The following is a 12626-nucleotide window of genomic DNA, read 5'->3' on the forward strand; positions in this document are numbered from 1 at the left end:
GTCTCTCCCGGTCTCTCCCTGTCTCTCCCTGTTTCTCCCTGTCTTTCTGGGTCTCTTTCTGTCTCTCCGTGTCTCTCCCGGTCTCTTCCGGTCTCTCCCTGCCTCTTCGTGTCTCTCCGTGTCTCTCCCTGTCTCTCCCTGTCTTTCCCTGTCTCTCCCTGTCTTTCCCTGTCTCTCCCTGTCTCTCCCTCTCTCTCCCGGTCTCTCTCTGTCTCTCTGGGTCTCTTTCTGTCTCTCCCTGTCTCTCCGTGTCTCTCCCTGTCTCTCGCCGTCTCTCCCTGTGTCTCCCTGTTCCTCCGTGTCTCTCCCTGTCTCTCCCTGTCTCTCTCTCTTTTTCTCTCTTTCTCTCTCTCAGTATGGGAGAGACGCAATTAAATAAATTGCAAAAAGCGCAAAGTAGGGCCATGAGGGTAATATTACAATGTGATATAGAGGACAGTCCTCTATCATAAGATAGGTTTCTAACATGAGATAGCAGATTTTCAACACCCGAGTTCAATCACAAATTTTTTTTCGCAAGGATTACACGATCTAACAATGACTTTTCCACTAAACACATTTCGCTCCAAGGGCAATAAATTCACGATGAAATTAACTGATGATGTCTATTAATTTAATAGAAACCCCGCTATTTCATATTAAGGATTCTATCTCATAATAGGGGACTTTTCTCTACGTACCAAAGTAGAGAGTACGCTACAAGCATTGTAGTTTATGGCCATAAGACAGAGGCTATATTATAATGTGTCTACATTTATTTTTAAGCTCTCAAAGAACATGCTACCGGGGCGCAATTAAGAAATAGTTTAGAAATAGTGGGGGTGTGAGTGAAAGACAAACGCGACAGACAGGAGACATTGTAATACAATTTCACCGAATAACGAGCACACAAAAATGTATTATTGTGTGAAGAAGTGAAAATTGTGATAAAGCATTGCCAGCTGAGATGAAGAGTTGTGAGAAAATCGAGCCGTTTAAACGAATGTTGAAAGAGTATATTATAAAGAATGTAAAACACAAGGTTTATTACAAATAGCTGAAAAAGCTAATAAAGTTCAATCAATCTCTCTCTCTCTCTCTCTCTCTCTCTCTCTCTCTCTCTCTCTCTCTCTCTCTCTTTCTCTCCCGCTTTGCCTGTCTCTCGGAATATCAATTTTATCAACGTGACTACGCTCTGTGACAACTCCTCTGTTATTTTGGCGGGAAACGATTGCCTTGTTTGGCTTTCTCAATTTAATAGAAACCGCACAGTTTCGCGCGGATAATAGAAATAAGCTAGCAAGATCGGAACGTCTGACATAAATCGTTCCCGACGCGCGCCGATTCGTCCAACAAACCCAGATTCGGCCGCAAAGCGATCCCTCCTCCCCCCCCCCGCATTTCGCGACGCTCATCGAGAAAATTTAACGCCAGCAGTTAGGAAATTTATGGACGCAATCGGATGATGTTGATTATTATCTGAAAGTCGTCGTGAATACGGTGGAGCACTTCGAGACTGCAGCATCCGCACAGATGACGTGAATAGCGACAGCTCTGGAGTACACTTTACCCGAGAATCGATCGGTAATACGTAATGCCCTGCCTGAGTAGGTTAATACATCTTACGTGGGTGTTTATATTGCGCTCTTGTCATGCTGAAGGAAATAGTGCCATATATGCGCACGTGCGGCTCTATTAGTGCGTCTCGCTAATAATAGACCGTGCACGCTTATTGTTACCATTAGAGACCCTGTAATCAGAGACTGGCCATAAGAGTTCGTCGAATTCCCGCGAGTGAGAGAGAAACATAGGCTACAGATTCTACGATCGTAGAAGAGCGAGATAGCCTATGTTTCTCTTCTCACTCGCGGGAATTTGACTCAACTCTTATGACCAGTCTCTGATTACAGGGTCTCTGGTTACCATTACATTTCGCGGCATCCCTGTATCTCCGCCAGCTAGTCATCGGGGCAATTTTTTAGGGCGTGATCCTCTTAGGAATAGATCATCCAGCTAGCTTTCTGTGTTGTAAGATGCGACTAATACCCAGTGAGAACACACACGTCGAATCGACGTCGATGGCGTCGAAATCGCGTCCCAACTGTCGGTTTTTGAAAATAATTAAAAGTGTTGAGACTCAATTTTTTGTATTAAATTTTGCATTAAATAAGTTAACTTGGCAGGTTTCTCCCATAAAATGTTAAAAGTGTTCAGAACATTGAACGTAGTGAGTTAATATAAAAAAACAAAGCTCCAAGACTTAATTATTTTCAAAAACTGACGATTTAAACGCGATTTCGACCCCGTTGGCGTTGATTCGACGTCCTCGCTGGGTAATGCCTTGAAACCAAGCAGCTGAAACCTAGAGAAGATATTTTATTGATTAGCTTTCGCTCATTTGGACTCGGAGAAAACTTGGACTAGAGAACTACGGCCATATTGTCTTCTAGCGGTCGGAGGCGGGCACCAAAAATAAAAGAGGAAGAGGATGCAATTTTTAAGCAGAGAAGCGTCGGATATGCCGATAAGCACAAATCGCATGCGAGATACAAGTAGATGCGCGAGAGGATATACGAGGAATCGCGCCTCGTGCGATTACCAAGAGCTAAAGCGCGCTCGCGTGTGTCGGCTGGAGGAAGATGTTCGCCAACGAAGACGACGTTCGCCTCGTGATTCCAATTTTATCCGCCTGGCATATTCCCGGCTGCGATAAGAATCGCATTCGCCCCGTCCTTTTCGTGCACCTTCCTCCTGGGCGACCGTTGTCATTTTCACTCGAGGCCGTCGAGTCGCGCCGCGCGAAACAGCTTCTTCATAATCATCGTGAGTAGCAGGCGGTGATTATTAAGCGGCGGAAACGGGCTGACGAAATGGGACGATGACCGTGCGCATTTCAGAGATCCGTCCGTGCAAGTGGGACGGGCAAAGGGCACACATTAGACGGTTTTTCGAGGGGGACCGAAATGCGGCAGCTGCAAAGGACGGTAAGTAGGTAAGTAGGCGCGACGGAGATGCTACTGTTTTTTCGTCAACGCGTCAACGTGCCGTCACACGTCTCCGCGATTTCGATTGCGATTTCCTCGCCGAACAATGGTACATACATCGCGCGCCTCCGTACAATAATAACGCTTTCCACAATGAATTTAATCGCTCGGTTAGCGTTTTACCGGCGCGGCGGCAGACGCGGACTGGACGATGGGTGTTAGGCCTTAATAGATACAGGTTTCACTCATTAAGGTGAGATTTTCTGTCGTGCACAGAGTTGGGCGAAACTCGATTTACGGCGCGCCGTTACGACGCTGTGTGTCTACGAGTTGCGCGCGCGCGACGAGAGACGATGAAGCGTGGATACGACTTTAATTAAGAAAAAGAAGAAAAAAATAGGAGGGAACTAATTATGTGCATTAACTACAGAAGATTGGAAATTACGATAACGTAAACGCGAGTGCACTCGGGACGTAATTATTTCGTAGAACGGTTGTTCGGAGTTTATTTACAGTCGATTAGCGCGTAGCAGCCGCGCCCAAAAATTAGTGGAACGCCGCTCTGCGCGGCGTTTTTCCCCGGAAAAAAAAGGAGGCATTACGAAACAATGCGAGTGGCTAAGAGCGTAAAGTTCGCCCGCGGTAAATTAATCGCGGCGCCACTCAAAACCGGCGCTGACTTTCTCGCGGCGCTCGCCGCGCGTAAGCGCTCGCCCGAGAGATCGCTGGGAAAACGCGGAATAAAGCGGCGATTTGCCCATGAATGAATCCCGGCAATTAACAGAAAATAGCACGGCTTTCCTCGTCACCCAGGGGGTACCGTGCCTCGGACGCGTTCCCGTTTTTTTACATGGCGGGAATCCCCAGGAGGCCTACACCATGCCACACGTCCGGAGACGTGTGGAAAAGAATGTGAGCCGCGAAAACAGAAGAATTGCATACGCCGTACTGTCCTATTGAAGCGTTACTCTATTGTCATACACGAGTATCCGTGGATGTGTTGCAAAGCCTCGTAAGAATATTCATATTTTTTATAGGTTTGACAGTTTCTTATGTCGCTTATGGCTGTTGACTGTGCAGTGAACGATATCGGCAGACGCGTATCTTCTTCGTGAAAAACTTAGTGAGCCGAGAGCAATTGATCTCAAACGATAGACGGACGTGTAAAAATTTCAGATGTTAATTATACGATCTTGTTATGTCGTTGCGCAAAATCTCTTCAGCTGTCTTTTGGCCAAAATCTCTAATGGAATGAACTTGTTTTGTAAGATATAAATATTTTATGTGTTCACTAAGAGGAACGTGAATATTTTAATTGTACAAGCACGCGTGGGAGAGTAAAATTTGGGCTCGCATCGCCCTGCATCGCGGTAGAAGAAGAGGGGATTAGTCATATTTACCGTATTTCTCGCAAGAAGAAAAGAAACGTGATGCCATGTTGGCGGAAATCGTGCGTGCACATTGCCTCTCGACGCTAATGATCCGTCGAAGGGTAATTTCGTCGGAGAGTTAACGTTTCGCTTCATGTTTTTTTTTCGTTTGCATATCGAAACACTGTTACCGAAAACGCTCACTCCGACAGGCACCGTCGTAACATCGTGCACGCTCGATTTTTACGCTGCCGGGATCGTTCATAGCGGAACAAATGGAAAACCTTACATTACTACGACCGATAAACCCCGTCGTAATATCGGTGCATCTTATACACGCTAAGCACTTATATACCCAATGGATGTAATACCTCGCCGATGTTATCTGGCGTACAGACCAATTTGAAACGCAGTCGCCGATAACGCGATCGAGGCTAGGGGTCCGTGGTGCGCGATAAACCGATCACGTGAACTCAAGAGGTGCACACGCTCTACCGGAACGGAGCCTTATATATCCTGGAAGTTATTGATCATCCCTTTGCTTCAGTCAGGTCAGGTCGGTCGTGCCCGGTGCACGTGCGCAGATTCTTTCCGCCCGACGCCGAAGCGCGGAAGCGCTACCTACGGCTGTGCCTTACTCAACGTTCTTCGGGGGGGGATTAAGCCATCGCGGTATAATAAACCGATTTTTAACAAATGAGCTATTTTCAGACATTTCGTTTTCAGTCTAATATCGACGTTGCCCGATACAATGAGTTTTTCGTCACTTGGCGGTACATTATTGAATATGTATTGAACGTGACGTTGCATATTGAAGAATTTTCGAAGAGTATGCTTATAAAAATGTCGAGGACACCAGTTTAGCGATTGTATAATAATTGTTTATTAATAATTTATCGCTTCGAATGTCTCAAGGCGGAAAAATGGCCATAAACTGTTATATTAAATCCTTGAACTGCTGTAATAATTCTTTTAAACTTCGGCGAGTTTGACGTTTGATAAAAGTGGAAATCGTTCTCGTTTCGAGATTGAATTCTTTTTCTAATACTGAAAGGGTTAATTTAACTTGGACGAGAAAAAATAATGGCTAAAGAAAATCTGCAGAAGATATGAAGAGAAATAAAAGAAGAATTGTAAGATTAGGACGTCTGTTAGACGTCTGGTAAACTTTCACGTGGCTGGGAAGCGAAAACATAGTATAATTGCGGTCATCTCAAATGAATATACTCAAGTTATTATACATTGTGGTTATACAGTTCGTATCTCAGGTTCTACATAACCGAATCCGTTTTAAAATTGTCATATTTTCATAATAATTAAACCAACCAATGCACCGACTTCATCTGACTAATGATTAAATTTTCCTGCGATATACGATATGACCGCAATTTTATTATCTGCCAGTCGATATCTTATTTGATATTTGATACTTTCTTGCTGCTTTGAGAGACATGGGGTAGAATCATGTATTTTTAATGAGCTACAGCTACTATATAACTTTATCAATTCTTCCAGCAGACGTTTTTATTGACGTAGTTACGAAAATAATAAATTTTGAAAGCCTCTTTTTATCTCCAAATCAGAGGCAAGTAATATAACTGTATATGACAAACTTATCCTAAAATCTCTAAAACGGTATTACATGGAATAAACGAAGTGAATTCCATACGTGGACGGATATAAATAATGATATGCATATTTATGAGTGTTCTTTCTATTTATTAACATAATTATTCAGAAAAATACATATAATTCAGAGGCTTGTAAAAAAATAGTCGACCGCTAAAAACATTTACAAATATTTTCAATTAAAAAATACTCGCGATTAACTTTACTATATTCCAATGTACTTCTCATCATTATTCGCGACTATTAATTTTGTTTTCACATCTCTCTTTCTCTATGCAAATATTTTATCCAAAACGAATAGCACTAAATATTGTATGTTTCATATTAATATAAATATTTTCAATTTTAACTCAATATAATTAATGTAACAATGATATTTCTTTAACATTTAAATTAATAGGCAAATAATTTATCATAATGTCGATACTGCAGAAATATAGTAAGCACTTGCGCACAATAGTTAGTAGTCAGTGTGGCTAGATGGCAGAGTACACGACTTTCAGCAGTTAGTAGTCAGCCACAGTGGCTGCAGTAGATCATGGGAAGTGCTGTGTAATTTCATGTTGTAGTACCAGTCCGAGGAAAAGATTGCGTCTGGTTGATAGTTTAAACATTAACAGACCATCGGATATCAAAAGAAGACCAAACGTACTCGATATCCTGCATACAGTATCACTAAAAACAGACGCCAATGATGTTTTAACAGGTACGTATGTGATATTGTGTACTGATGGTCTGCTTTGCGCAAAATGTGATACTTTCAGCCACTAGGTGGCGATAGCAGAACGATACTCCAATTCTTATACTACAGTATACTGTAGTGCGTACTGTACTGTACAGTGTACACTACACTGTACTGTAATATATAGTGTAATATATAGTATAATATGGAGTACACATAGTATACTGTATTATACAGTTAGTATAGAGTTCACTATAGTACTGTAGTTACTATAGTATAGCGTAAAGTACACTGCGGTACTCGACTCTATCCCAACCCAAGGAGAACAAAAAGTCAGGATGATGTCAATTTGATGTCATATTGACCAAATTTATGTCAAATTTTGGTCAATATCAAATTACTTTATCTTCAGAAATATTCCAATTCGAATTTATTTGAATCAAAATCTGATTTCAATTAAGTGGCTACTAAAATAGCAGCTTCTAAAAATACTTGGCATTTTTAATCTGAAACATATAGATATAATTATCATTGTATTAATTGAATACAATATAATGTTGGTTTATTAGAGAAGCGTAATAAAAATAGGATATAGAAAATGAAATTATATTTAATTGATAATAAATGATAATTACAACAATTAAGTTATACTTACTGCTGCGAACAAATTAATAACTGAATGCAATGTTTATTACAGAATATTACATATCTTATCGAATCAGTACTAAAATGTATGAACATGTGGGCAATGTGAAGCGATAATATAACAACAAAATGATCGATTGATAATTCTTTGGTACAACGTATGAAATATTTGGCACCACATATGGGGAAAACAAAGAGGCTACCGAGACCATTTATAAAAATCAAGCGTCTTTCGAGAAGGAAGAAAATTATTTTGAGTTGTGAAGTTAAGAAATGTGTACGCTGGAAGAGAGAACGGGACAAAATGCCCGCTATTTCGGAGGCTACAATAAATTTTAATACGCTAAAAATTGTGGCAGACCCGCAAATGGACATAGATTACATACGAAGTATATCGTTGATGTCAATTTACGATCGTAATTATAGAGGCCCCGTACAAGAAAGCACTTCCGAGGATCCCGTGCATATCAGATCCGTTGTGATGCATAACTTGAGTAATTTAAGCATCGACGAAAATGAAGGCACTTACAATGCAAATACGCCACAGCAGGACATCGGATCCGAAATTTTACAGAAGACTTCTTTTCTCCGCATAAGCGATATTAATGAACCAAATATATACGATAGAATAAGAAATATTGTTGTGTAATAAAATGTAAAAAGTAAACCTATAAAATAGCTTTTACAGATTTGCAGATTAAGCATTGCCTGTGCATAAATAATTTATTTATATAAACTAGGTACAATATACATATAATAGATATATAAAATAGATGTAATATATAATAAAATATAAAACAATATAGGCATAATATATTTAAAAAAAATATATATATATATACATATATCTACACATATATTTAATATATTTATAAATCATTCATTTAAGTATTCCTACATGTATTTTAATTTTTTAATACAATATTATGCAACTTAATCTTAAATTATGAATTAATGCGAAAAGAATGTTTGTATGTATTCTAATTATTTGTTAAATGTATTTATGGATTATAATTAAAATTGATATTATAATAAATTTAATTGTCATTGTTTTTCGAAATAGTTAATTAAAATACAAAGTGCCCTTTTCATAATGATAAATTATTCGAAACATGAGTTTTAAAACTCGCAAAATAAAAGTTTCTACTAGTCAAGTTCCAATAGATGTATAATTACTCTCATTATTCCTCAAAAGCTAATCGATCAAAATCTAAAAGATTTACATGCTGACGTTATTTATGAAAGAGCTTATGTTATAAATTTTATGCAGTGTTTGACATTTCTAATTCACCTTACAAGCTTCTTAAACAATGTAAGAGTTGAGGTAGGCGAGCAATTTCTTCGCGAGGAAGTATATCGGGTTGCCTAGCAATAAGGATTACGAATTAATGAGGTACACGGCCTTGAGCTACGAATATGTGGAGCATGTTCCAATTCAACTGGAGTATGAAAAACGCGGAAAGAATGTTTGATTGATCATACGTGTTAATCTGTTTTTTACTTAGTCCGAATAGTCCAGAATTTCGATAACTATGTTCCTCTTAATTTATCCTTGGCTCTAAAATAGGTCTCTAGATATTTTATACATATTTTTTTCTTTAAGAAGATTTATATATTTAGTTTCTTCAATCCAAATTAAGATATAATAGGCCGAAAGAATTGATGCAAATCCTATAAGCTTCATACGTCGACAAGCATTTCTTCACTTTATGCGCTCGTAGAAATTTATATAAGCAACACAATGATGGCGGATTTTTTGGCGACTTATAACTACCGCGTGTTTTGTCGTTAACGTATTTATATTTTTAAGAAAATTCTTGCACCGCGGAGTCACGCATCGCCCACGGCCGAGGTGCCTCGATGCAACTCGATGCGCCAGAATCGATTATACAGTAAGGTTGTTATCGAGGTTTCACGTTTCGGCTTGAAGCCGTACTGCACTATAGTTATAAAGTACCGGTTTTTGGATGTTCCATACACTGAATAGTACCATCATCATAAATTATAATCACGTTAGAATGTAACTCGTTGTGTACCTTCGATATTTGATCCACAATCTATCGGTTTACGGCGTGTGATTGTACTTATTCTGAATATAGTGAGTGAAGGGTTGTTTCGAATAAAACTAAATTGCAATATTCTTTCCTCGGAAAGAAGCGACGAAGCTTCGAGCTTCGAAGCGACGAAAGTACGAGCTTACATTGTATTAAAAAAGCTTCAGCGACTGCGATGCAGATAAAGAATCTGATGGGCATTAATAATTCCACATGACTAATTACGTTACACGTATCAAACATGATTAAGATCTGAATGTCCCGACAGCCATTTGCAACTCGTTGCCATTTCTTTTAAATTACAACGAAAATAGTTTAATCGAGCTTGGCTTCGAAGTAGACGCGATCGGTTCTACGGGCTAATTGCACTCGGCAGATCTTCGCGTCGTATGTAGAGCGGTCCAAAGAGACGCGGAGAGAGAGAGAGAGAGAGAGAGAGAGAGAGAGAGAGAGAGAGAGGGGGTGAGGAAAAGAGAGAGAAAGAGAGAGAGATAACGTGTTGAACCGGTCGGAAGAGCGGCCGAACGCCGCTAAGCGCGCGGAGCGGAGCGGAGCGGACGAGATGCAACAAAAGGCACGTTGGGGCCACGTTGGGTCGGGTCTTTGGAATGGAACTGGAAACGAAAGGCCTGCAGAGGCACAGGCGGGGAGTGCTTGGATGCCAGGCGCATGGTATACGTGTGTCGATGCAAGTGCGGTGACGGTACACGCCGACCGGAGCGGCCGGAGCCGGAGGAGTCGGTCAGTCAGTCACTCAGTCGCAGTCGGCGAGTCGCTCTCGACCGCGCGGCGCGATCGCGTGGGCGATTTGCTTCTTTCCTTATCTTTCTCTTTATTTTTCTTATATTCTGTGCGGTGTTTTAACTACGGGAGAACTCGACCGGGAGAGCTCGCCTTCGTCTTTCACCAACGGGGATTATTCTGCTGCCGAAGCGGAATGCACCATGCCGGGTGATGTTTGAGGTCCCGACGAGCAGAAAGTAAGAACCTTGCGTTTATTTTATTGAGCAGGAAAAAGAAACACATTGTGAGAGGAGGATCTCGCAAGATTCACACGAGGAGCAAGTCGAGCCCGACGTTCCTGCAAAATCCGCCTCGTGTACAAAGTCGTGTATTCAAGATCGAGCCTTAAATCGTGTGTGGAATGAATTCACTTTACTGCGCTACATATATCGGTAATTATAAGTAAGAAACATAATATACCGGATTATGTTCAGAAAGCAGACTCGATGCAAACCTCCCGGCGGAAAACCCATGGGGCGTACTACTTCCTTTCCTCTTTTATTTTCCCGTTGTGTAGACGCCGGCGTGATCCAGAACAAACGAGATAAGCATGTTCATGACGCATGTAGGATTTGTACACCGATGGAATTCCACCGGAATATTACTAACCGATGATAATATTTAATCAAAGTTGTCGTTTCTGTGAGCAAACCGCGGACGCTAACGTAATATAGGAGGAAATGTGGAAGGAATATTTGTTGGTAAACCAACGTGAATTCTAAAATATCTGTCGTTACACATGAAGAAATATAATAAGTACGTGTGTGTAATGAAAGATCGGAAATATATACTTGGGTCGTGTTTAGAAGAAAAATGTCACGATATCAGATAAGACAATCTTCGAGAAACACATTTTATAGCCTTATAAATAAAATTCGTGGAGAGATGAAGAAACAGCGGTCAAAATAATTGATAAGAGTGGCGATAAGAGTAGTTGAAATTTATGTTACAAGAAAAAAAAACTTGAAATTTGTTAATTGAAAATTTACCATTTATGTTTGTTGGGTTCTATAAAAATATCTGGCTAGAAATATATCCATTATCGCAAGATTAATTCGATGAGATTAATTCGATAAGATGTCTAATATCAAACGTCGATTTAACACACAACGTGCAGTTAACTGCACGTATGAAAACTTATTAGAGACTGATGTAATATAAGTTGCATACACGAATGCTTGATGGCCGTCATCTGAATATTCTGAGACTTCGTATATGAATATGGAAACGTGCGAGAAAAACCTATTAAAGAATCTTTCGAACGTCACCTCTTGATTATTCTTAGTACTCTTCATTCAACAACTCCTCTAATTTGCATTGGGGAATCGAATAGTAAAATAGATAGAATCATCTCTTTATCGCCTACAGAGAGTTTACGTTTATGATACACAGAACGTTTGCGTTCCCAAGACTCCAGTCCCGCGTGAATTAACAATTAATCTAAATCTGCTTTTTTTTAGTCCCTTCAGATTTCACTTCGCCATGATTTCCCGTTTTGCAAGCATATTTCTTTCTCGACGCACTATTACGCACTGTCCGCCGTTGTGATAAAGTACCCTGTTAATGTAACGCCACGTGATAAAACTTACAGTTTCTACTTTCGAACAGACCGCGTTAGCGCACGCGATATTCGGTGCGCACGTGCGCCTGGATTTACGCACGAATAAGTCCTCAAATCGGTCTTGCGTTTAATGCCACGTTTTGCATTGCTACCGCGTCATTGTCTCTTACGATACGTCACGTGCAACCGAAGTCCCCCAGGGTTCTTCTCATAAAGGACACAAAAAACGTATAATAATGATCCGTCCATTATTATATTTATAATATTTTTTCTTTTCACAATGTTCCTTTTACAGACTTTGTCTCTTACTTGTGCTCGGATGTATATCAGCGAATTAAAAATTTTGTATTCTTCGCTTGCGCCTGAGAGTGATTCAAAGCTATGAATAAAAGATCGGAACAGCCTAAGTTCGTTATGAATCGGAATTTATCCTACGTACTGTCATTCACGATGACTCTTGTACGCCTTACTCATTCTTCGTCCGAACAACGCTTGAATTCTCTTTAAGCATGCACAATGCTGAACCAAGTCATTATTACCTAATAATAATAGCGCTATTCATAACGTCTCAATTCTATCGGTTAGGATTACTCGCGCGCAAGTGCATATTATGAAAAATGTGCAGTGTGCGGGGTGTCCCTGAAACAGATTGTTGAAGTTTGGAGGGAGAAACAGCACCATATACATGCCTTGACAATTAAAAAAAGTATACAGTCATATCCTCTCTCTGTACTAATATTTTTTACCTCTACTGTGGAGTTTTTCTACAATTCAACATACTCAGAGAGAGAGAGAGGGGGGGGGGAGAAAGAGAGAAAGAGAGAGATAAAGAGAGATAGGAAAAGACCGGGAGAGACAGAAAGAGACACAGAGAGACACGGAAAGACAGGGAGAGACACGGAGAGACACGGAGAGACACGAAGAGGCAGGGAGAGACCA

At 40.4% G+C, this 12626-nt stretch overlaps 2 protein-coding genes across 2 annotated transcripts in view; both read left to right on the forward strand.

Annotated features, from left to right (window-relative positions):
- Positions 1-6382: 6382 nt before the first annotated feature.
- On the forward strand, positions 6383-8070 carry LOC105560831. The gene is made up of 2 exons (XM_012010284.1): positions 6383-6668; positions 7342-8070. The coding sequence occupies exon 2, from the start codon at positions 7450-7452 to the stop codon at positions 7936-7938; it is 489 nt and encodes a 162-aa protein (XP_011865674.1). The 5' UTR covers positions 6383-6668; positions 7342-7449; the 3' UTR covers positions 7939-8070.
- Positions 8071-9959: 1889 nt separating this feature from the next.
- LOC105560837 overlaps positions 9960-12626 on the forward strand; it is a 42846-nt gene continuing 40179 nt past the window's right edge. Inside the window, exon 1 of the mRNA XM_012010290.1 lies at positions 9960-10323. The gene's annotated coding sequence lies outside the window, so the exon portion shown is untranslated. The remainder of the gene's footprint in view (positions 10324-12626) is intronic.

Source organism: Vollenhovia emeryi, unplaced genomic scaffold (assembly GCF_000949405.1).
Source record: "Vollenhovia emeryi isolate VEMERY1.0 unplaced genomic scaffold, V.emery_V1.0 DF939220.1, whole genome shotgun sequence".
Classification (NCBI taxonomy): Eukaryota; Metazoa; Arthropoda; class Insecta; order Hymenoptera; family Formicidae; genus Vollenhovia; species Vollenhovia emeryi.